The 25,865-nt window shown below is 41.0% G+C and overlaps 1 protein-coding gene across 1 annotated transcript in view; it reads left to right on the plus strand.

The window, feature by feature from the left end:
- Nucleotides 1-25,573, plus strand: part of SNX4 (sorting nexin 4) — a 37,170-nt gene extending 11,597 nt beyond the window's left edge. Inside the window, exons 3-14 of the mRNA XM_062004700.1 lie at nucleotides 1,502-1,640; nucleotides 1,717-1,866; nucleotides 2,947-2,994; nucleotides 6,829-6,884; nucleotides 12,381-12,453; nucleotides 14,015-14,076; nucleotides 15,564-15,629; nucleotides 19,465-19,554; nucleotides 20,741-20,840; nucleotides 21,660-21,805; nucleotides 23,204-23,318; nucleotides 23,658-25,573. Of these exons, the coding sequence (XP_061860684.1) occupies nucleotides 1,502-1,640; nucleotides 1,717-1,866; nucleotides 2,947-2,994; nucleotides 6,829-6,884; nucleotides 12,381-12,453; nucleotides 14,015-14,076; nucleotides 15,564-15,629; nucleotides 19,465-19,554; nucleotides 20,741-20,840; nucleotides 21,660-21,805; nucleotides 23,204-23,318; nucleotides 23,658-23,705 (1,093 nt within the window). The 3' untranslated portion in view covers nucleotides 23,706-25,573. The remainder of the gene's footprint in view (nucleotides 1-1,501; nucleotides 1,641-1,716; nucleotides 1,867-2,946; nucleotides 2,995-6,828; nucleotides 6,885-12,380; nucleotides 12,454-14,014; nucleotides 14,077-15,563; nucleotides 15,630-19,464; nucleotides 19,555-20,740; nucleotides 20,841-21,659; nucleotides 21,806-23,203; nucleotides 23,319-23,657) is intronic.
- Nucleotides 25,574-25,865: the final 292 nt, after the last annotated feature.

The following is a 25,865-nucleotide window of genomic DNA, read 5'->3' on the forward strand; positions in this document are numbered from 1 at the left end:
CAGGCTTGTACCTGTTGCCCCTTGTCCTACACCTGCCCTTTATGTATTTGTAAATGTTAATGAGATAACCCCTCAATCTCCTCTAAGCTAAAGAGCCCCAGCTCCCTCAACCCTTCATCATAAAGGAGATGCTCCACTCCATCATCTTTATGACCCTGTGCTGAACTCTCTCAAGAAAGCTCAGAGGATCTTAGCAATGAGTATCAGTACATGGCTGGGGAGTAGAGAAGATGGAGTCAGACTCTTTGTGATGCTGAGGACAAGCGAGTGTGACCACACACAAATGTAGGAAATTCCAGTTAAATGTAAGAAAACCTCTTTACTGTGAGGATGGTGAAACATGGGAATGAGTTGCCTAATGTGCTGGTACAGTCTTTGTCCTAGAAACAGAGAAAACACAGCTAGACTTGGCTCTGAGCAACCTGCTTTGGACAAGGGAGTTGGACTACAGACATACAGAGGTCCTTTCCAACCTCAACAAACCTGTTACAGTTGCATAACCTAGTTAACACTGTTTCACAGCAGTGCTTTGTATGCTTATTAGTCACTTAATACAACTGAGGTGGATGTAGACATCACTGTTTTCTGTTAAGTGCCCTGTCTGAATTCTCTCTCTGGCTTTGTTCTGGCATATGCTAACTGTCAGGAAGTGTTGCTGACCTGATGCTTATTTTATGATACTGCAAAGTATTTCTTTTGCTTTAAATGTCTTATATGAAAGAGGATTTTTTTCCCCCCTAAAATTTTTATGTTACTTTTCAATCCTATAATAGTTCATAGTTTCTCCTTTTATAGTAACAGCAAATCCTTCAAGCCCTTGCTGGATGATGTTGGGTTTAAGTTTTCAACAAAGTTTTCAGATGCATCAATTTTGTACCTGCTCACCCTGTCTTTAACTAGTTTGTTCAAACACATATCTTTAGTCCTTAAATATAAGAGATCATCACTTTGAACACACAAACCTGAAAGTGCTCTGAAATTTGCTGTGTTTTTCTAAATATCCTTTGCTGTTTCTCAATGTTTTTCAAGTTACATTTTAAACCATACTAGCTGTTGCAGGTGAGATAATTGTTATCCTCTGGAGACTTTCCTATCGAATAGTAAATTCTTTGTTGTAATGCTTTCAGCTGCCCATGAATTTGTGCTACCTTGAGGTCCAGCACTGTTCCAGGAGAAATATATGTAATGCTGTAGTGATGTGACCTAAGTTACATTGTTTGACTATACACTTGACTGTGACCTACCTGTTTGTGGTGGGATGAAAATGTGTTGACTTTTCCCTGTGTTCCTAAAACTAAAATGCTATCAGGCAGAAATTAGAAATAGTTTTAAGTTAAGTCTGTAGACATAAAAGGAGTGAAGGTTACTTCAGGCTATGTGAAAGTTACGTGGTAATCATTACTAGGTAACTATTTTTAGGGCCTTTCCTATCATTGTACTGATGGTTTGAGGGAGAAGGTGATAGCTTCTGAATGCTGAAACTTGCTGTTTGATCTTTCAGAGCTGTTGAGTCCCAGAGTGAGGGACAGTGTGCTCCAGTGGACTCCCTGTGGAGACGTTACAGTGAATTCGAGTTGTTGAGGAATTATTTGTCAGTCACCTACCCACATATTGTTGTTCCACCTTTGCCAGAAAAAAGGGTAAGGAAGCTGAGGCTGCAGCTTGCCATGTATTGCTTGTTGCTTATTTACTATTAACACTCTCCTGTTTAAATAGGCTGACTTTGTTTGGCATAAGCTATCAGCAGATAACATGGATCCAGATTTTGTGGAAAGAAGAAGAATCGGTTTGGAAAACTTCTTGTTACGTGTGGCTTCACATCCTGTTCTTTGCCAAGACAAAATCTTCTATTCATTTTTAACCCAGGTAAAGTGATGTGTTTTCTAAATACATTTTTTAGTGATTATTTAAGGTAATGTATTTTTGCTCTTCTTTCCTCCCATTGACTCTTAACTTATTCTGTGTCTAGAAGGACAGACAATGTAAATAGAGCTGGAAGGGGCTTGGCCATCTAAAAGCTTCTTGACAGCCCATTGCTGTTGTACAGTTGGCCTTCTAATATACCTTATGACTTTTTTCCAGTCTGGTTTTAAGGCTCCTAAGAGAGAATTTCCACCTCTTTGGAACAGCTTGTGGTGAACTTAACATGTGTAGGTTGGGAAAGCTTCCCTAGGACTACAGCTGAAATGGTTAGCATGCAATTCTGCTGGCTGCAGAGGCAGTAGTGGCTTCCAATTCACGTTTTGGATATGCATGGCTTCTCTAGCTTTGCAGTTTGAAATGTGACCCATTCATATGTGTTGTGGTCAAAAACTGATACAATATATTATGACAGAAGTTATGATCCAGTTGTCAACTAAAGCACTGCATTCTGCAGTTTCAACTGTGAGATATTGGGTGAGGTTTTTTCTGTGCTTTGAGAAATTCCCAAATAGTGACCTAAGCAGATATGTTTACTGGAGCACAGTGGAGTATGTAGATGAACTAGTGTATGGGAGTTGAAAACAGCAGACAGCTAATCACCACAAGGGAGAGAGATGACTGAAGGTGCACTGTAAACAAGTGTCATTTGTATATTTTCTGTATGCTCTGTGCCTCAAGCTGCAAAGGCCCTTGGAGCTGCTGAGCATCTAATATCCAATAAATAACTACCTTTCTTTCTAAAGAGCTGAGTTGCTGCTTTAGGCAAAGCTGTGAGGCTCCTGCTCTCAACTGACAGAATGAAGTGATTAAGTAGTGAGGAGGAGAGAGGTTTTTTTGGGGGAGAGGTTAACACGTAAGCACAACATAATGTCATGCTATTCTTCATGCAGATCCTTGAAAAGACACAGGGAGGATAGCTGAGGCTTACTGGAGAAGCTCTTCTGATATAGGGACTGATATAGGAATAGCAAAAGCCATGACACTCTTAAATCACTGTAACTGAATGTTCTTCTATGTTTTCAGGAAGGTGGTTGGAAAGAAATGGTGAATGAGACTGGGTTTCAGTTAAAGGTAATTACTGTAATTGTGACTCATGACTGTTGTAACATAGAAATACTCCAGCAAACAGGTTTTAGGCTTTTTATGAAAGACTGTTTGCTGTTAGGCATTGCTTTACATGTACTTGTAACTGCAAAACCCACTGCTGTTTTTTTAGCATGTAATAGTTAAGACTTCAGTTGTCAAGTTCTTTGGGAGCCTTGTTAATACGTGCCTATATTTGATGCTCAACCTTGTAATTCTGCTAGTAATGTAGAATTATGATCCTTGTAAGCTTTAAAACTTGAGCCCATAGAAGTGCTTTTGCCTATTGTCAGTTTAGTTAGATGAGTGTCAGATTTAGCCTGGTAAGAGGTGCAAGGTGTCAAAAAAGGTAAGCAAAGAGGTCTGAATTGTAGGACTTGTCTACAAGGGTGGATTGCTGAAAGGGTCTAAGACAGATGGGTTTGATGCCCCTTGATTGTTTAACAGAATGTGTCTTGAAGTAGTACCCATTGACATCAGTGAGTTTTTGGCTAGGTAAACTGATGGAAGGCTGGCAGGGATAAATGAGCAAAGGTTACCTGCTTGTACAGGACAAGAAGCAGTGAGAAGCTAATAGATTGCTGGGCTGTGCCAAGCAAAGTTACTATATGGTAACAAATACTGAGCTGTTGTTTCCTTGTAACATGATCAACTCTCATGACCTCACCACTGAAAACTAGGTGGATTACTAAGAATTCTTCTGAATAGTAAGAGCTAAAAAAACCACTGGTGCTCTTATCCTCAGTGTCCAAGGGACTTGGATACTGACACTTAATAACTTAAGTTGCCAGTAATTGTCTTCCATCATGGTAGAGCTTATGTATTGTTAGTGTTCATAGTGGAAAAATATGTCAAGCTCTCAAGCTGTATTTTCCTAGTCAACACATCTTTATTTCAGCTTACAATCATAGGAGTTCAGAAGTTTGCACTGGCAGGGTATGCACAGGAGTGCACACAGTGGTGTGTGTATAAAAGAAAGCTCATAGCAGAATGCTGAGAATATTTGTCTAGGTGAAACCATATTATAGGTTAAATGAGAGATGAGCAAATCCTGTTTTCCTTCTAGAGTCGTTTGTGTGTATAGTTTCCCTCTTAACAGTTCCTGTTTCCTCAGGAATAAAAGGTAACTGTTTTACAAAAGCCTGGGAAAAAGCATCTCTCCTTTATTCATCATCTGAAGTATAAATCCTTTGAGATTGAAAGTTATTTAGCACTATGCTGTAAGGACAAACCTCCATTCACTGTATGTCTTAGAGTAGAACCAAACCACTGGTTTACATGCTGCTGCTGTCTCTGCTGCTGATGCAGTAAAGCAGGATGTGTCTTTTTGTCCCAAAGGGTTTGAGCCAGGCTAACTAAACTTTAAATTAGGCACTAATGCAGTGTAGCATGTTACAGCTGAATGTTGACGTTGGAGACTTTGTTTACTCTGCCAACTGTATCATTAAATCATGCCTTTCCTCCCTCCCACCCCCAGGGGTGGGAGGTTTTTCATGTGGGATTTTAACCCTTCCTTCAGGAAGGAGAAAATTCCCCTCTCTTTCTAGTTCACTTAAATGATTATAGGATCATAGTATGAGTTAACTGTCTGAAGACTCCTTGACTGTACCTCATTTGATAGGGAGTTCATCTCTGAAATGCTTGTGCATATTAGTCTTAAATCAAGTTTAAGAGTGGACAGACATTTTTGTAACTGCATAACTCTTTGTGGTTCAAAAGTGGTGTGTGGGAGTTACTGAGCTGTTAAGGGCAAGAAGGAAATAACCTCACTTAGATGACTGAACATTGGCAGAATCTTGGTTCCTGCCTGGCAGTGCTTGTGTGCTTATTGAACTCTTCCTTCAGAGCACTACATGAACCTGTAACAAAAGGCAAAACCTTGCCTTGTGACTTATGTAGAAAGTGATCCTTTTCAAATGTAAACCTGTAGAATGTTGTCCCAAGAGACAAGTGGCTTTGGCACGTGTTGTTTGGATATAAATAGAGGATTTTGTGAAGTAGCTACTCAGAGGGAAGGACTCTGATGTGACCTCAGTGTGTCTCAGTGGTGTTTGTACTGTTAGAGGACATGAGGAGTATATGTAGGTGTCTCTGAACAACCTCAAGTCCAATAGGCTTGTGTAATGGCTGATAGGGATAGAGCAGAGGAGGTCCAAGGCCATACAAGCCCATGGAGCACTCTGAATCATTGTAAAGCCTGGAGTTGGAGTTACTGCAGTGTTTAGTGTTCTTCATGCTATCTTGAATGTGCTTCCCCATGCTGCCTTTGTCTTCCCTTTGCAAGCTGTTCTTAGGAGAGTACTGCATGTGGTAATAACAGTGAACCTGTTTTCTCCCAGTATCAGTCTTAGTCTTGCAGGTTTCATTCACTTCCCTTTCAGGCTGTGGATTATGTTTAGTGTCGGTGGTTGGATGACTGGAAAGAGAACAGCTAAATTGAACAGCATTTCCATCAGTACCACTCTTTCTAGTTGCAAGAAAGAAACTGCTTTTCTTTCAACTTGGTTACTCTCCTAACTGTCCTTCAGATCTGGAGGTAGCTCCAGGTGAAAGGAACTTGGTAATACTTGAATAAGGATAGCTTCAGCCCCAATGCAGTGGAGGTGGAACAGTCTCAAACAGTGCCTGTCTCATGTAGAAGTTATTGAAGATTCTTGATTTGGGAAAACACTTGTGTTCCCTCACTGTCAACTTGAAAATAGCTCTTCAGGCTCCAAGTTGGCTGTGGCAGTGCACAAAATATTCCCGTCTCTTATACTAGCACTAACAAATACTGCTGAGGTAACTTCCTGCTAGCAGTTGTGACACAGTCCGTTAGCTAAGAGAGTACACTATAGGAAATCTGCACACCTCACAAGATGTGTTCATTTATTATTCTTTCACTGGAAAGAGGGATGTTTTGATGAAAGTCAACTCCAGCCATTTTCCCCACGTTGGAGTTTTCCTGCGGTACAGATGAGCCCCAAGTGAGCTGTATGGAAAATGCCAAATAGAAATGAGAAGCTGTGGTGATGTGAAACCTCTGTGGATGAGGCTGGGATGTCTCATCTGTGGTAGTGTCTTATTAAGAATAAATACCCACTGCACAGTTCAATGTTTAATTAAATACTTAAAACCCCACAAACTCCTTAGACAGTTCCCATACTGGTGTTGCAGTCATTGGGAAATGAACATCTCAAAGTAAAGTAGCCAATTACCTTTTTAATTAGGTATTGAAATTCCTTCTGTAGATATTTATATGTGCTGTGATCTAGGAAAGCACATAGTGTTAAAAATAGCTCTATTCTGAAATACAAATTACATATTTGCTGTAAAGCAAGTCATAAAACAAGAGAACACTGTATATAAGATTTTGATTTCACTTGGGAACTGCTCCTAGTAATAAAGAGCACGTAGAGGTCACTTTACCACTGGTTTTATTTGGTTTGAAAAGTATAAAATAGTTTGTCCATATGGTCTTATGTTACCTAATTGCTTCATCTAAAAAGAATGTAGGGCTGTGTATCTTAACTCAGTGATTTGTGTAGCATTTTAAGAAGGAACTGTTTTTGTGGGATTTGGATTATACCAGCTTAATTTTGGTGGATACTGTTTACATCCTGGTTCACTAAAGTAGCTTAGTTTTTTTTACTTTCTACTAAAAAAAATCTGACATGCAGGAGAGCAAGTGTCAACTCCTTCAGTACTTGAAGATATAAATATGACAGGAAGGCAGGATTTGTTTTTTTCTAATGGTGCTGCCAAAAGGCTGAGAATTTTTTTTGTCTCTGGAATTTCATTGCATTAAATTAACAAACCTTTTTTTTTTCCCCCTTTTTTCAGGCAGATTCCAGATTAAAAGCTCTTAATGCAACATTCAGAGTGAAAAACCCAGACAAGTAAGATTTCACATCTTTCTGCTCTCCCTTTCTCTCTTTCAGTTACAACTGTCATTTCAAATGACAGAATATTCCATCTCTTTAGAATAAATTCAGAAAAGAAAAACTATCTTTCTGCACTTCAGATCTTACCAGAAGCCCAGTAAGGAGGTGTGGTGTGCAAAGGTTTGATAAATTCTGGTTCTAGGAGCAGGAAACTCACAGGGAAATGCCATCACTTCATACAAAATGAGGCTTTCCTTTTGGCTAGATTAAAAGGAAGGAATAAAAAAAAAACCAGACCCAGAAAAAGGACCTCTTAATATTTGTTTGCAAAGAAATCTTTCCAAGCAAGAACAGAATACAGATTGATAGTAGGTCTTTACAGAAATCTGCTAGTGTACAATTCTGGATGCACACACCCTGGTGTTGCAGATCATAGTACTCCTCAAGCTGCCAATTTTCACAGATGCTTTTGGAAGTCTGGAGGTCATTTCAGCTCTGCTGCAGTCTAGGAAGCTCTGGGACAGGCACTAGAGCTATCTGCTGGGTCAAAAACATGGTGAGAAGTGTTAAGGGTGTGTAGTGAGAGGTTTATCACACCTTGGGTGATGTGGGAAGGGTAAAAGGAAAGATTCTACTTCTGCAATAGATAGAAACATTAGTGTGCAGCATTAGGGTCAAGAGTTGTTGTTTGCCATCAGTAAGTAATAGGCTTGTACAAAGTGCCCTCTGGGTTCATCTGCTGCCCAGTAGTGACAATGGGAGATGCTATTTAGGGAGAGTCCCTGTGTGTGACTGCTCTCTGCTGTCTCTTCCCTTTGTACTTCCCTAGCATCTCTGGGTATTGTATTAAGGATGTTTGAGGGCACATATCTTTCTAAACCTCTTTTATAGGCTTATCTGTGAATTGATCCAGTCCCTCCTTTTTTTTACTATGCTCTTTGCAGCCTTCTGTGACAGCAAGGAAGCTTTTAGCTAGGCTTTTATATAAAAGATAACATTGATGAATGACATGGGAAGACAGCAATTCTCTCAGTAGCTAGAGGTGGAATTGGCCCCTTGTTTGAGTGCTTCATCCTTCATCATTTTTGTCTGTGGCTAGGAGTTAGCTTTTCCTGCTTTCAGGGCAGAAACCTTGCCAGCAGCCTGCCAGTAGGCGTAGATGGGCAAGACCAGTTAAGGCTGAGATGAAGAACACACTGTTATTGAGTTAATTTAATATTTCAGAAAACAAAGCTGCTATGAGAGATGTCATGGCAAAAACAGGAAAAGAGTTAACACAAAGAAAACACAAGGAAGGGCTTGTAACAAAAGGAGGCCCTGAGTATGTATCTCACCATAGACTTCAGAGCACTTAGGAGATATGGCACATGCTCTTGCTTGTATTCTGCCAGCTATGTAGCTTCCAAATTGAATTTCTGGGTACAAGTTTTTTAATAAAGAACTCATGAAGATAACTTGTTTTTTTCTGTGAATTTTAGGCTTTTAGCATAGTTTGTGTGGCCCTTCCAGGAGGGATAGTGCTTTGCTCTGCCTAACACACTGAGTGTGAGCTGCCTGCAATCTGATGCCTCGCTCTGGTGCGTTACCTTTGCTTGTGTGACTGGTGGTAAAGTGGGTTCAGCAAACTCACCTTGCCAAAACACGAGATCTAGCTGTGGGGAGTGTAGGCTTTCAGATTCTTGGACCAGGAAGGGTTCAGGCAAAGAGCAGCTGCAACTCCCAGTCCAGATTGCCTTATGGTCCTGGGTAGCTGTACCCTTGAGGATGTAAGGATGTTTAAAAAGCTGAAATGATGGTGGTCTAGGAGTACAAATGTAAACTGGGATGTAAACCTCCCTCTGTGGCAAGCAATTAATACCTGTAATAATGGAATTATGATGACAGAAATGTAGTATGCTGGTAGTCAGAGGTAAATTTGTATCTGCTGCAGACCTCTCTCTAATTTGGCCTCATGGCACTCATCCTCTTCATTCTCTTTCTGTGCTTCAGTCCTTTACAAAACACTACATCTTTCTCTAAGGCATAGTTGAAAAATAAAGAAGTAACTCTGTTTTTTGTCTGGTTAGTTGGACAAGTGGTTTATTCTGTAGTGAACTATGCTGTTTTTGTAGTGTTTTCCTTCACAAAGCAGGAAAATGGCACTGCCCTCCCTGATGCAGGGAGAAGTACTGTCGAGTCAAATGCACCAGGTGACTAGCTACATTGAAATACTATCTGCTGTAAATGACATTTTCTTCTTTGCCATTACTGTAAAAGATATTTTTTGAGAAGAAACCTGGTTGTGATCCTACAGAAATGTGACCTGACCTGTTCTTCATTTGTGACTGAAGCTCTGCTAAGTATCTAAACTGCCAGTAACGTTGCAGAACTAGTAGAATCAAGAGAAAAGCACTGGTTAAAAAAGCCTCACTTACTTAGTGCTGTAGCTACATTTTGTACACTTCTACTGTTAAGATGCACTGGGAAGTAAACATCCCTGTGTGTGCCTGACCAAACTCAGTTTCACAGAATCACAGATTGGTAGGGGTTGGAAGGGACCTTTAGAGATCATCTAGTCCAACCCCTCTGCAGAAGCAGGGTCACCTAGATCAGATCACATAGGAACATGTCCTTTTTGTGTTCCAGCTTCATCCCATTACCCCTTGTCCTGTTGCTAGCTACTATAGTAAAAGAGATGTCCCAACCTCCTGACACCCACCCTTTAGATATTTATAAATGTTAATAAGATCTCCCCTCAGTCTCCTCTTCTCCAGACTAAACAGCCCCAGTTCCCGCAGCCTTTCCTCATAAGGAAGATGCTCCAGTCCCCTGATCATCTTGGTGGCCCTGCACTGGACTCTCTCCAGCACTTCCCTGTCCCTCTTGAGCTGGGGAGCCCAGAACTGTACACAGGACTCCAGATGAGGCCTCACCAGGGCAGAGTAGAGAGGGAGCAGAACCTCCCTTGACCTACTGGCCACACTCTTCTTGATGCATCTCAGGATGCCATTGGCCTTCTTGGCCACGAGGGCACGTTGCTGGCTCATGGTTAGTTTATTATCAATCAGCATTCCCATGTCTCTCTCTGCAGAGCTGCTCTCCAGCAGGTCAATCCCCAGCCTGTCCTGGTGCATGGGGTTGTTCCTCCCCAAGTGCAGGACTCTGCACGTGCCCTTGTTGAACCTCATGAGGTTCCTCTCTGCCCAACTCTCAAGCCAGTCGAGATCCCGCTGAATGGCAGCACAGCCTCTGGGGAATCAGCCAGTCCTCCCAGTTTGGTGTCATCAGCCAACTTGCTGAGGGTACACTCTGTCCCCTCATCCAGGTCATTGATGAAGATGTTGAACAAGACTGGCCCCAGAACCCATCCCTGTGGAACTCCATTGATCACCACCCTCTGGGCTCTGTCATTCAGACAGCTCTCGATCCACCTCACTGTCCACTCATCCAAGCCACACTGCCTGAGCTTTCTGATGAGGATGTTATGGGAGACAGTGTCAAAAGCTTTGCTGAAGGCTTTGTTTGCTGAAGTTTGCAAGCTACTTTTTAACTGTGTAACTTTTTTTACATGGGCAATGAGTAGGACTTCAGCAAGTACTTGTGCAATAAGTCCTTGAACTGCACAACCACCAGTCTCTTAAAAACATGCAGCATTTTGTTGCCCTGAAAATGATACTTGTAACACTTTCAACCTTCACAGAAGATTGAACAAAGAATAGCATCACTTTGATTTATGCTTTTCTGAGACAATAAATAGACAACTTGGTTCTGAAGTAATAACTTTTTCATTCTAATGGAGGAGGAATTGGCATGAAGGTCAGATGTATTGCTCTTGGAGTCCAGGATGCTGAAGGTCCTCTCAGGTTCCTGCCTCTTGCCTTCAGGGAGTACAGCACTGCTAAAAGCTGCTTTTTTGGGTTGTTTTTTTTTTTTGCCACAAAACAGGATAAACAAAACTTTTCATTATAGATTTCTGGAGTGGAAAGGGGAGTCTCCCTGAGCTGAAGGCATGCTTTTTATCTGTTGTTTTTACTTCAATTATTTCAGATCTCTTCACTGTACATGTCTGCAGCTGTCTGACATGCAGCCCTGCTGCATATTTTTATAAAGTGTAAACTGAAGAGATTGCTTCTCTAAACCCCACTGTGCAGATCAATGATTCTGTTTATTTTTCCCGTACAGCTTCTCTGCTGGCTTTTAAATCTTTTTATGTACTTTAACCCTGTGTGTGTCATAATCTTAGAAAAGATGCTCCTTGGAGATCAAAAAAATATATTAGGAAAGGTAATAAAAGCTTCTGCTTCCTGAATGTAAGAGGGGAATAGTTTAGGGGAAGACTTCCTGGCAGGGGAAGAAGAGGTGTTAAATGAAGAACCCTGGAATTTCATACTCAGTCACCCAAAGCAAGCGACCTGACTCATTTCAATAAGACCTCCTGGGTACAAACTGTTGTGAAATACAGAGCCTGAGTGTGTGCCTCAGGTGGGAGGAAGGGTGAAAGGGGTTTTATTTTGTGCTTGAACATCAACCTGGAAGGCTAATGTTAGTCTCCTTAATTATAGTTGTGGTTTTTTCCATGTTATTTATTTACTTTCAGATCATTGTTCAGTAATTTAGATAAAGCTGTTTCTGCTTTCCCATCTGGATGAAATGTGTTCTTGTGTGCCAAAGTAAGTCATGAGTTAGACTTGTGTGTAGTAGGGAGGGTTAATGTATACATAAGTGGCTGTGGCTACATTGGTTACCTGTCACCACCAAAGTTCTGGCAGCAGCCTGTGCCTTGTGATTTGGATGAGCTAAATGTGTTAAAACTACCACCGAGGCTTAACTGGGGTGGGTGAAATGGCTCTATCAGGAGTGGCAGCCCAGCAGTGTGCCCATGGTTTCTTGCAGTGAGTTCCTGCCTGGTACCTTGCTATATGCTGGGGTAACTTAATGGCTCTTAGCCACGAGTGACTCCTGTGCAGGTACAGCTCTCCATAGAGTCTCATATATAACTAGTAACAGTTCTGTATGGCTTAGCTTTAGGGGAACTGTGAGACTTGTGAATTGATACTTGAACTTTTGAAAGGCTATGCTTCAAACTAGCTAGGTGGCAGCTTGAAAGTGGGGTGTCTTTGTGAGGCTAAAAATGCCAACACATTTTAATTAAGATGCTTCAGCAGCTTTTGTCTCTGTGCTTCTTCAAAGCTCTCCTGTTCACTCCAACTTGCTTTTAGAAATCCCATTTAAAAATAAAAACCCAACACAATGATGTAGGAATTCCAGTTAGCTACTTACAGTCATCAAATAATCACAATGATCTGAACATTCATCACTTACACTAAAAAACTCTAGCGGTTCTGCAAGTGTTGGGTTGTCTGTTTTGGGGAAATGAAACTCTGCAGTTGCTTTTAGGAGTCTTCAACTAATTCCACCTCAACATAATCCAGGCCCTATCTCACTGGCTGTGGCATTGTGGCTCTATCTTGTGTTGTGTGAAAGCTTGCTTTCATGATGCCTAATGATGTACTATCTGCTTCCTGCTCCCAGGAGATTCACTGAGCTAAAACACTATAGCGATGAACTGCAGTCTGTCATATCACACCTTCTGCGAGTCAGAGCTGTAAGTATTTCCCATGTGTGTCATGACAAATGGTATAATCCTAAGGCAGTATTTCTCGGTAGTCAAGAGAACTGGTGTATGTGCTCTAGAATTAGGGCAGTTTTGCCTGAGAGGGCCTGCCTCTGGACCGTGGAGCAGGAGATGGTAAAAGGGTTGTGCTGTTCAGGGGGGTAAAGGGATGTGCTGACTCAGGACAGATTTAGTGGGGAAAGAGTTCTAAATGTGACAGCCAAGGTTGACACTCAGTGGAAGAGCAAACACATGCATGTTGTTAATCTGCCCTCTCTCCTGATAGTCACGTATCAGAGGGAAGTGTTTTAAAGAGGATTGGGATATCTGCTTCTCTCTGCTCAGCAGATGAGTTGCTTTTACTGGGTATCTGGACTGGGAAGGGTCCCAAAACACAGTTTTCTGGTCAGACATATACACTGCTTTGTTTTGCAGAGCTTGCAGTATGACTTGTGTATGCTTCCCAACACACTTTCTCCTTTTTTTGGCTTGTTCTTCAGTCAGTAATGAATAACATTCTTTTAATGATGAGAACAGTTATGTCATGCATCAGTATACTCTCTGGGTTGAGAATGGAAAGAGATTTCTTTTAAAGTCACGAAAAGGAAATAGGAAATGGAAATGCCAATAATAAGGAGCATGATACTTTTTTTAGGAGGTTCAGCAGGGAGTTAATTTTTCATGGAAACTGTGTGGCAGAGAGTACAGAAGGTAATTGATTGCCTTGTTGAGCTGAGGCTCTGGAGAGGATTAATCACGGGTACTCTCATGAAACTGCCGTTTTCTCAGGGCTGTGTATGCCTGAGATCTGTTGAGTAATTAGCTTCTGTTTCCTTTTTACCACTTTGACAGACCAGTAATGGTAACTCTTCCTGAACTTCTAGTCTCATTCACTGGTACAGCAGGATTACATGGGCATTTACCAGAGTTACAAGTCACACTTCAGAGTGTGCACGTGGTCTTTTCTGAGGTTGTTGCCAGCATCATAGTGCTGGCTACAGCAGGTACTGACTCTCCAAACAGCTGAAATGCCATATCTAGCCTGAGCATTAAGTTCTGCAATGGATAGCTCACTTCCTTTCACTGAGCTGGATGGAAAAATCAAGTCACTTGTTCCAATTTTACTGAAACTTTCCTTATGGTCTTGGTGACAGGATGGACATTTGTCTTGCCATTTTTATGTTAAATAAGCAAGTGTATATACAAATTTGACATTATTTAGGTGAAGGAGGCTATGCCCTACATCTGGTTATCAAAAACTGTAGGTCACTTGATTACTTGTGGTTTCCACAGGCATATCCTATACATGAGCACATCCAAAGAAGTACTTGAAATGTTACTCTTCAGTGTCACCTTGACTGTGACTTCAGTCTTCAAAGACTCAACACTGTTGATTCTTTTTGTCTTCAATTGTGGCTTAGGTTAGGTTTCAGCCTAGTTTTGTTTACCTGTGTAAAAACATTAAGGCTTTAGCTTGAAATTTGTATTTGGGTTTTCACAAAGCAATTGCACTTAATGTTGATGACCAAAATCTGACTCTCAAATGTTTTAGAGGGTAGCAGACCGGCTATATGGTGTCTATAAAGTCCATGGCAACTATGGAAGAGTATTCAGGTAAGAGTTCATGCAGTCTTTTAAATATATACATGGAGATGTGGAGAGAGAAAGAGAATTGTTGGTGATGTTGTTAGGCTTTTGAAAAGTATAGCTGAAACATTTTAATATCTGCCTTGAAAAACTTTGTATTGCAGAACTAATGAGACTTGTGTGTTGGGGATAGTGATCTCTGGATCTGCTGAGCTGACTCTGCAGTGGAAGACTTTGGCATTTTGTCTTGTACTCCAGAACCTTTGGGGCTTTTGTTTGTTGTGTTGGCATTCTGCTTCTTCAGGAAGTAACTTACTGCCTCTTCTCATGCAGTTGTCTCTGACAAGCTTCTAGGTCCTTTTAAAGGTTAAAAATCAACAACCATATCCAATTTTAGTACCTCTTAAAGTGAATTTGCCAATCATTTTTTGATTTATGTGAGTGAATCGCATGCTCAAGTTTTCCATTTCACTGGAGAATTAAAGAATCTAAACTTCTGGTTAAGGGAAACCTCCTGCTTCTACACACTGTTCAAGTGCTAAATTTAATTCTCTGGGTTAATGGATTGCAGATGTCTTTCTCTTTGGGGGTTTTAAAGTGAAATTAGGTGTAGTTCTGTAATAACACAAAGACAAACAAATGTCAACATCAGCAGAGTGGAATGTTTATAAAAAAGTGAAGGACAGAATAGATGCATTAGACGTAAATTATGTGAAATATAAGGGGACCTCCTCCTTTTTCCTCTTGGAGAGAGAGTTGTGGATGTAATGCTTGTAACTAAGAAATCTCTTAAGGTTTCACAAAGCTGAGAACACAATTAAAATTGCAATGTACATAATCAGATGTCCAGAACAAGTCTCTCCCCATCTTTTATTGTAGCTCTGTTTCCTTCTTTATCTAAATGATCTCCCTAATGTGAATAAGTAGTTGCAGTAATGAGAAGGTTGTAAGTTGATATTTAATGGCTAGAAAGAAACAGCAGCCTATTATGAAAACAGAAAACAACATACAGCAAATGGTTTCAGGAGCAGTAAAATGCCTGCAAATGTCAAATCCCACCTTCTGGTTTTTGGAATGAGAGGCTTCTATCTGACGTGTTGCAGGTCTGGAAAGCTTAGTTCCGTCTTGATGAACGCATTAGACCCAATTCTGATTTAGAAAGTTCCCCCCACCCACTCATTTTAAGTGTCAAGATGTGAGGTTTTTTTCTTTATTTTTTTAAATTGAATTTTAGCTATTTAAACAAGACTCTTTCTGCTCAAAGCAAATCCCAAACTAAGTATATTTATGAGGACGAGTTTAGGTGTTGGGGACGGTTGTTCAGCAGAGTGCAGTAAATAGCCTTGCCACGTTGTCAGTGTTGCTCCGTAGAGGAAGAAAACAGTTTGGCCAAGTCTAACTTTGAGGCAGTTTCCATTCAGGTGTCACCTGGAAAGAAACGATATACAGGATGCAGCTTATTAACTTTGTTACCCTTCATGTGTGATGTTGTTTCTCGTTTGTTTTTCCTGCAGTGAGTGGAGCGCAATAGAAAAGGAGATGGGGGATGGGTTGCAGAGTGCTGGCCACCACATGGATGTGTAAGTACTGACTGAGTATCTGATAGTTTGATATAAGCCAGATGTAGAACTCTCCCTCTTTCCTCTCTTTTCCCTCAACCCCAGAGAACATGCAAGTAGAGTACCGAGAAAGTTGGGGGTGCGTTGTTTTTAGGTATGCTGTGTTTCTGTGACTTGGATGCAGCCACAAGTTTAGCATTCATGCACTGTATTAAGTAGCTCAAAAGGTCTCAGGAGAGCCAGAGGGGTTTCTTTTCTATTATTATTTTGAAATTGTAGAAGTGTTTGGAATTCTTCCAGTTTTTAAGCCAGGAACTGTGTGGAACACAGCTTTAACGTACTGCAGACCTGATGAGATCCGTTTGGTTTTGATAGCAGCTTTTTGTACCATGCAGTAGATGGTACACAGATTTGGACTTAATTACCCAGAGTTAAGGAACTTAATTAATCAGCACCAAAACTCTGGTGGATTCTTGAAACAGATACTGACTGGATGTAATAAAGTAGAGAATCCTCCCTCCTTGCATCTTTAGAGTTGTTTGGCACAGTATGCAAAGCACAGCCTTCAAAATAAGAGTCTAGCACTTCAGAGTGTTCACAGAAGTGGTATTTTAGGCTCATGCTTTCTGTTTTTCAGATTGTCATGTACAGTAAGTGAAAGAGTATAATTTCTCATCACTTTGATTTCTCTTGTGCAATGTACAGCTAAGTAACAACTCCAGCAAGAGGTAGAAGTTGTTTGACGCTTCTTCGTACCATGTTTTTATGGATGAAGTGTGATTTGTGTGAAGTTGTAATCTGTGGTGCAGATTACACACCTACTCCTGCCTGGTTTGGTATTGGTGTTATGCCTTGTCAAGTGTAAGCCATATCAAACTGCCCTCTGCTTCAGAACAATTCTGGTTTTATCAGGTCTTTAAGAATTTGAACCCCTGGGAACAATTTATCGATCATCTGTGTTTTGGCTAATGTGATGGTTTGCACCCAAGAAAGGCTCTAGCATACTTTTTTTAGGCAGAGGATTCCGGTGGGAATAAAGAAATGGAGAATGAATTCTGCTTTCAGAAAGAAATAATTGAAGTAGAGGTTGAATACAACACTAAGCACCTACAGCAGTATGCAGAAATCAGAGGTTATGAGAACAAGGTGTAGTACAGAGGAGTTAAGGAGGCAGGAGTAGGTTTGCAGTGGTTCAGATACACAACTAAGATGATAAACACCTAGAAATGCTTAACCAACTGAAAGAAGTGGTTCTCGCCAGTCAGGAGACTGAATGCTGTCCACACGTCCAAGACATTTAGTATTTCTGTCTGTAACACTGTTAAAGATCCAGAGGAATGGTAGTGAGTTTCTGGGTAACTTTAATCACTGCATGAAGTCTGAAAGAACTCATCTGTCGTCATTTCTGCTCTGGCACTCTCATACAACAATAATCTCTTAGTGACAAACAAGCAAGAAGCAGCAGCTGTGATGTTCAGGAGCTTATTCAATGACCCATGTGGTCTCCTACCAGTAAGGTTCATATCTATGATCTCCTGAAAGTAAAACTTACCAACTCAGTTCACCATTCCCATAACATTGGGAGGAGTTTATCACAACAGAAGCTACTTCAGGAAGGTTGTCTAATGTAGATGTTAAACTTTAAGGCTAATTTAATTATTCTCTATCTGTCCCATATGCTGTAGTCTTTACTAGATGTTTGTTTAAACTCTTGAGTTATTGTTTAGTATGGTCTAAAACTGCTTAATATTTGGAGAAGACATCCCAAAGCTTCTCTGGGTGTGTGCTGCCTTACAGGATAAGGCTTGCTAAAGTGGTAGAAAACAGCACAGTATGCTGAGAAAGCTGGAGGGAATGACTCTAACTCAGGCATTTGAAAGATGAAAGAAGAAAATGCCAGACCTTTGACTTCTATCCCTTACACTATTAATGAATGACCTTTTATCTCTGTGTCAACTAGATTGTCATTACAGGTGGAACTAGTCTAAACTGAAACAGGGATTTAGCTGATGATTCTCACAAAGACTGTGTGAACATAGAATGGTTTGGGTTGGAGGGACTTCAAAGACCATCTAGTTCCAACTCCCCTGCTGTGGGCAGGGACATCTTCCACTAGACCAAGTCGCTCAAAGCCCCACATCAGGTACCTCTAGAACTTCCTGCAGTGATTCTCCTGAAGGGTTTTCCTGGTTTGCCTACTTGCTTAGGACAAACCAATATTTACATTTCAGCTTAGGCAGCTTGTCTGACTGCATCGAATCAGACTTCAGCATTGTCGTGAAAACCCTGTCTTGGTAAAGTTGGTGTTTTTTTGGTGAGAGCTTGTTTAGTTTGGGGTTCTTTGGCATTGTTCTGCCACACAGGAGCTATAAACTTAGAACTTGAAACTGACATGTGGTCCATCAGCTGCCCTGAGAAATCTGTTATACTGAAACTATTGCACTTCAGGACTTAAAAATAGAGGGTAAGGCCACTTATGACCTGTGTGGCTGCAGGATTTTTTTCAGAACAAGTATATTTTTCTGTAGTCTGGACTTCTTCCTTACTTTGATTCATAATGTGAATTCTGTTCTGCCTGTTCTATTATCACTTCCATTTAAACTGATCTGCTGTTACTGGTCACTTCATATGTTATGCTTATTTATCACCAAGAGTTTTGATAAGGCTTTTCCTGGATATGCCATATCTTTGATTTTGTGGAGCATGAAAACAACTCATCTTGCTTTCAAACTTAGAAAGTTCATGAACAGATGGAGATGTCTACAGCCCTTCCTCAGTCTTTTCAATCTTTCAGTTACTCTGCAAGTAGCTGCTCCCTCTTTGAAGAGCGTGTGCATGCCCTGCTGAGCAGGCCTGAGGAAGGCAACTTTCAGCAGGAGTGTCTCCTTTAGATACCTCCCTTAAATTCCCAGGGATCTAAGTGACCTCGTTGCTTCTTTTGGAGCCTGCAGGAAGAATTTCTTGTTCTTTCCCAAGTCATGTTGCCAGGCACCTCATTCTTTCTGTTGCTCTTCATGGCACACACACTGTATTGCAGGCTGAAGTGACATTCTAGTTCTGTCACTGTGCCAAATGGGATGTGCAGTTACCTCTTAGCTGTAGGTCTGTCTCTGCATATGTGTCCAAACACAGTCATCTTGGTTAGTGAGAACCTATTACAAGTTGTCCAATAAGCAGTGTGAACTAGAGGAAGAAATCTGCCTAAATGGCAAAACTCTTCCTGAATGTAAGAGCTACAGAATTGCTCCAATTTCTCCCTAAAAGGAGGGTTTAAGCTTCTTGTTGCTCTGAACTGGTATGCCTGACTTACACAGCACACAAAGCAACAGCCTTTCAAGGAGCTGAAGGACTTAATGTCGTAGTGTTCAGAGCCCTGCTGTTGAGTGCTCTTGTACTCAGGCTAAATAATGAACAATGACACTTTTCAGAAGGTATGATGTTCACATTCCTATGCCTTAATACCTTAATCCTTGCAGGATTTCTTCTGCACTACATCTTTCTCTTTTTTTGCCCTGTTGCTGCTATTGACAGTCCACTGGAAAAAAAGGAATAAAGTGATTTTCTTCCGTGTAAGAAAAATCACCTCATCTCTATCAGGAAACTTGTGACAGATTTTGTACTTGTCAAAAGATTCACTGTAGTAACAACCAAAGGAACAGGTCTGCAGGAATGCTTATCTTAACTAATTCAGAATTTAATTAAAAACAAAGGGAAGACAGTTCCTGGAAGTGCCTTTCACTGTGTTTGCTTTGACTGGTGTTTCTGTCAAAGAGGTGTCCTCCCTACTCACTGTATGTGAACTCCTTAAAAGTTTCATTAAGGAAGTTTGTATTTAACCATGGCTGTTTTTCAACAGATATGCAGCTTCTATTGATGACATACTGGAAGAGGAGGAGCACTATGCAGATCAACTGAAAGAATATCTCTTCTATGCAGAAGCACTACGGTATGTACAAAGAAATAACAGCTCAAATGGAAGCTGACCTTCCCTCTAGCATCGTGTTGATGTTGAATTTAGATTGGTATCCTCTTCCATCTTGTGGAATCTCCATGTTCTCACCCCTTAATTTTCCTCCTCATTTTTGATTGTCAAATGAGTGATGATACAAATTAGAACCAATCAACAGTGAAATGACAGAAATGTAAAAATGGATGTGTGGTGGAAGGTGTGCTGTTGATTCCTCTGGTTACACTGTTTCCTTGGCTTCTGGTGTAACATTGCCTCAGGTGCTGAAAGCTTCAGCTTTCACATGAGATGGGCCTGACAGAGCTACTACTGCCTTGCAAATTCCATCAGCTTTCAAAGTGCCCTGTGTAACTCTCATCTGCTCCACAGCAGCTAAATACTGGTGTTACATGGGTTTTCTTTTCTTGCATTAGCCTTTATAGGACAGCCTTCCCTTACAAGTGTGGATACAAAAGCAAATTGCTTTGTGCTCTGACATTGTGCTTAAAGCTGTTGTGCTCTCCACACAGTTGTGCTGGCTCAGAACTTCTTGGAGAGGTCTGGTAGTGCTGCTGTGTGGGAGCCCAGAGCACAGGGAGCTTCTCCTGGGACACGAGTGTGCATCCGGCAGCAGAGTGCGGATGTAACATTGCCAGCCCACACAGGGCTGGGACTTACTGCAGGTGGTCAGAGGAAACTCCTCTTTTCCAGATGAAAGACAGTATATGAATCTAGGAGCACAGTTTCTTGTTGCATTGTTTAAACCACAAAATGTGAAGAATTTTGACTGACTGCTACGTTGCTGCTGTGGCAGGTACCATCTGCAGGTACCTGTTGTCATAGCTGTGATTTTTCTGGAGTGTAGTTTGAATAAAGCTCTTTCATAGCCTTGTCCTTAAGTAGGTGGTAGGGCTTGTGTTGCTGAGTGTGTCATGGAACAAATGGAAAAAGAGCAGAAATGCTGCTCTACTGAGAACTTTCTTTATACTTTGATCCAAGCTTGCTCAACTACAGCATGTGCAGTTATGCATTCTGTGATAAGGCTGTTGAATCTGAGCTAGATAAATAACTGAATGTGCTTCCTGCCAAAACAAAAAAAGCATGATGCCATTTGTAAGGCTTAAATGAATGGAAACAAAGCAAAACAAGGTATTACATGACAGATCTTTCCTTACTTACTTTTCAGGGCAGTTTGCAGGAAGCACGAGCTAATGCAGTATGACTTGGAAATGGCTGCACAGGACCTAACATCTAAGAAACAGCAGTGTGAGGAGCTGGCAACAGGAGTGAGTCTTTTTCCACTTCTCCAAGATGCTGCTTTTCTTTATGTTTTTAAATTTGAGCCAAGTTACTCAGAATGACATTTAAATGGCACTAACGTGCTGGCTGCTGCTTACAAGAAGCAAGAGCTGTAGGCATCTGAGGTTTAAAGTATCTTGGTTCTTAGTGACATCAGCTGTGTGTACCAAACTTTTATTGAATGCTGAGCAAGTAAAGGGTTGCAGGAAGCATGACCTGCAAAATATGAGCAAAATAACACAAACAACTCCATCCTAAAGATCAAAACACTGAGGATTGAGACGCTTCCTCTGCCTTTTGAAAGGCGGATGTTACTGATAGGGGGTGTAAGTCTGTTTTATATGGAAGATGTTGCTTAAGACAGTATCTGAAAGTGGCAACTTCAAAAAGATGTGTACAATTCTTGATGTTTCTGTTGGATCTCTTGATGTTCTGTATGGAGCTACTTCATGGCTTTTCTTTCTCATACAGAACTCAAGACAGTTTCTTTTCCTGCTTCAGTGGGAAAACTGCTTGGAAAGGTGACTTGTATCAGTGGAATGACTTGCTTATGGTGCAACCCATAGACTGGCCTTACAGAGTTTGAACATCAAATTACTTCCTCCCCACTTTACTCAATCTAATGTGAGCCACCACACCTCCCATAGCTACCTATCAATTCATGAAAATGTCACTAATGAAGTGGAAGCTAAAGCAAAAAAGAGATGATGAATAAGAATAAGCCCAAATACTGGTACAAATCCCAGTGTCCTGTGGCTGTGCCTGAGAATCCCAAACCTAGAATGCCTGTCTGTGTTTTTTTGTAGACGGTGAGAACTTTCTCCCTGAAAGGGATGACCAGCAAGCTCTTTGGGCAGGAAACCCCTGAGCAGAGGGAAGCCAAGATAAAGATTCTAGAAGAGCAGATACAGGAAGGAGAAGAACAACTTAAATCTAAAAACCTGGAGGGCAGGTAAATGGTTGTGACTTTTACAAAGGAAAGACAGGGCTTGTCTTAGCAAAAGTCCTTGACTGGATGCTCTTGAAGGTGTTTGCATTTTATAAGTGTTTTTTAATATATTCTTGGTGTTTATGAGCTGTCTATAAAAGCTCCTGTCAGCTGCAAGTTGTGAAATAAAGTACAGTACATGCAGTTAGCTCCTGGTCCGAGAGTATGGCTTGTGTAAAACCTGATGACTTTCCCAGTTACTGAGCCCACTCTAATGGCTGACTTGCATGCTTTTATGTTCAACCAGTATGTTTATGTTTAGCAGGTGGGCTTGTAGCTCTGCAGCTGAACAACCTAAGACTCAAAAGCTGATCTGCTTCAAATACAGTATTTACTTTGTTTTATGTGTATGGGTCCTGAGCTCATATTCTGTAACTTCTCATATGGGGGACAACTGACTCCTGTTTAAAGGAGATTAGAAGTTCTGGCAAGTTGTGTTTGGGTAACTGCTTCTCCGTGCTCTAATGAAGTTTTGTTCAGGAATGCAAACATGAAAAAGAGGAGCTAACATTCCTAAAGCAGTGTGATTGTGTCAGAACACGTTTGTCATATAGCACAGGGGTAAACGTGGTATCTCCTCGTATGTTGGGATCAGAGCTGGAAAGATAAGACTGGTTCATGAATAGTTCAAAACAACAAGACATCCACTAAATGCAATTTCTTAATCATTTTGACAGAAGTGCTGGAGATGTGTTTTTGTGGCTCTGGAAGCAATTTTCAAGTGAATACTTGCCTTGTATGTACAGTCCAGCACAAGTGAAAGCTATAAGTTACAGGAATCCACCACCCTTTTAGTTAAGGAGACCTGAAGACACATCCCCAAACCAGCCAAATTAATTCCCCAAGTGAATCATCCAAGACACATTTGCTTTGTAAACGGTGGTTGTGCTTGAGTGTCTCAAATCCTGATGACAAGTGAGTTTTCATATTGGAAAAGCAAAGATTCTAACTTGAAAAAGAAATGTGCAGTGTTGTGTGCTGAATGTTAGCATGAAGATATAAAGATACTTGGTTACCCCAATAGAATCTTGGGAGGACAGTGTATTCTGATTTGTGCTGGTTCTGTGGCAGTGATGCTTACTGGGGGGGGAAAGAAACACCCAAACAACCCACAGCATGCTGTGAAACCAATTCTTTAGATTAAGAAACCCTCAGATGATGATGGAGAATTAGGTAGCAGTGCCCATTAGCAAAAGAGGACAGAGTGGGATGCATAATGATTACAGGACTTGGATTTACTGACTGAAAGATGTAGTGCTTTGTCACACATGGCATCTCTACTGAGGGTCAAGAGGAAGGCAGATGAGCTGAGAATGGCACATGTAAAACTCCTGCTAACAGAAAGACTGCTTTTCATTCCAGAGACTTTGTGAAGAGTGCCTGGGCTGACATTGAGCGGTTCAAAGAGCAGAAGAACCATGACTTGAAGGAGGCACTTATAAGCTACGCTGTCATGCAGATTAGCATGTGCAAAAAGGTATGTTTATCTTGTGGAAGGCCAGGCTGATGTATTTCTCATAGCAGCAGGGGCTTGGGTGCAAACTTTCAATAATTAAGAGCATTGCAGTCATAAAGTTGGAAGTCACTAGTGTAAAACCTCCCACGTATTCTGTCACACTTTGACACATTCATGTTGAGTTATATACATATATGCATATTAAAGAAAAGGCAGCGTGGCTCAGTTCTGCTGTGTCTCTGCATTGTTCTTGTGTGAGGACTTCTTTTGTAGAGTCTCCTGTGGAAGAAAGCCTGATGAGCTTTGCAAACCAAGTATATTTCTACCTATTTACTTCTAACTGTTTGGGTTTTTTTTAAGGGAATTCAGGTTTGGACAAATGCAAAGGAATGCTTCAGCAAGATGTGATTATCTGGAGATGAATTCCCCCTCCAAGTGCCAGAGAATGGAAGCACAAATGTCCACCACCAATGTTAAGTTGCTACATGACATACATACAAATTCTGAAATAAATGAGTTGAGTGACTAGGTTTCTTTTCTGCTGATTGTAATTGTTAACAAAGGACAAAAAGGACATGTCATTAAATGTTTAGCCCTGACTGCCACTTCTGTGGCACATTTTATATGTGGTAGCAAATAATTCAGGGGTAAAAGTTATTGAAAACTCCAGCTCTGTATTGGGGCAAAGGTATGGGGAAAGTGATCCCAGAAAGTATGACCTGAACTGTTCTGAGACTTGTGAAACACCATGCTCTGTAATGTGTAGATCACTTCCAGATGCCCTTTTTTTTCAGCCCATGCTGTTTAGAATCTTTAATGCTCAAGGGTGCTTTGGTTTTGTAATGGGACACACATTTGTGTTGTTGAGGTCTACACCCTAAGAGGACAAAAAATGAAATGTTGTCACACCTGGGGTCCATATTTAAATGCCTTTGCATGTCCACAGAGAAATGTGCTTTTCCAGAGTTCAGATTAAGCAGTCTCAAGCTCCTGAGATGTTTGAAACTCTCTACAGTAGAGGTGTTGTACAACAGTTTGATACAACATTCTGCATTTACCGGTTCCCACTTCAGTTTTGATATGGGCATTGATTTCTTATCAAACTTCTTGGAAGTGAAGGGGACTGGTGATCCAGCTGAGCAGCAAAACCAAAGTCAAAGCTGCTAAGAAGCAGATGCAACTTCAATTTGGCTGTTTGGAACCTGTTTACGTGTGATGGTGGGAATCTGGCCTGCAGTACCTCTCCTGGTAACTGTGAAGCAGTGTGATTCTGAAAGGAATGTGTCAGCATCTTCCTTAAGAGCTAAAAAAACCTGGTGCAACTTCTGTAGTGCTTAAGAACAGTGATGTGCAGAATCCCCAATGAACCAAGGTGTCTGTCTGGCTCTCGTATGGTGTTTCTCTCTGTGTGTGTGTGTGTGTATATATATGTGCATATATATACATCAGTAGAACATGATTTGCAGTCACAGGTACTTGCATTAATTCTTTCCAGTTAAGAAAAACACTTTCCACTGTCTGATACTGGGCTTTTTCTACGTACTTTCTTAAAGTTCCTGGAGTCTTGTGGAATTTGTCAGGTTGCTAGTCCTAAAGGAAGCTTTGGAATATTCTGTTGCAAAGTGTATTTAATTACTCTGGATTGTAACACTACTCAGATTTGGTTTATGATGTGTTTTTAAGAGACATTCCAACACGAAGCCCTTCTTTTGAGAAGTTATCTAAACATAGTTACTGAGCTGTCCCACGTTACTTTTTGTCTCTGCAGCATTTTGTTTCCATAAACCTATTGTAAAGAATTGGTAGGCCTGGTGTACACTACAGCTTAAAACTCTGAAGTAAAATGCTGGTCACTGATAACCTGCGTTGGCTTTCTCCAAGCATGCGACAGTGGCACTCCTGTCTGAGAGATAATGGCCGGCAGAAAGAGGTCTCTCCACTGAACACTTACAAGGAGAAGCATTGTTCCCTAAGGAGGTTGCACAATACAGGCTGAAGGACTCTTTACATTCCAAACCAAGAAGTTGCACACTTGATGTATTCAGTAAACCTTCTAAAGGAGTGGTGCCTTAATACAATCCCGTGAGGCGCTCAGAGTAGGTATTTTTCATGCACTTTGATTTTTTTGGTAGATCTTTCTGGTGCCTCTTTCCACATTTCACTTACTGTACAGCTTATTAAATGTATTAGTCTGCTTGGGTTTGGTTTTTTTTCCTTGCTTAGTTGTACTAAATTTAAGAAGGGAACAAAATGATTCTTGTAAGTTTTGTGCCAAATAAGCTGAATAAAATTTGCTCTTTGATATCTTTGTTGTTTGTAAAAATGCTGTCTTCCTCTGTCTGATAACTTGCCCAGTTTCTTGAAATCTTTTCTTGTCCATCTTGCCTCTAAAATAGCCTTGAGACTTAAGGTTTAAAACTTAAAATGTGCACAACTAGCTGATTTGCCTTTTAGGTGAGGAACATGGTGTTAAGGTCAAAACGAGACGTGTGTTACAAGGCAGTTTTGATCCCTCCTTTGTTTTTGCCCAGACAGAACCAGCTGTCTGTATTTCATGTGTGTCTTCAT

Source organism: Colius striatus, chromosome 11, assembly GCF_028858725.1.
Source record: "Colius striatus isolate bColStr4 chromosome 11, bColStr4.1.hap1, whole genome shotgun sequence".
Taxonomy (NCBI): domain Eukaryota; kingdom Metazoa; phylum Chordata; class Aves; order Coliiformes; family Coliidae; genus Colius; species Colius striatus.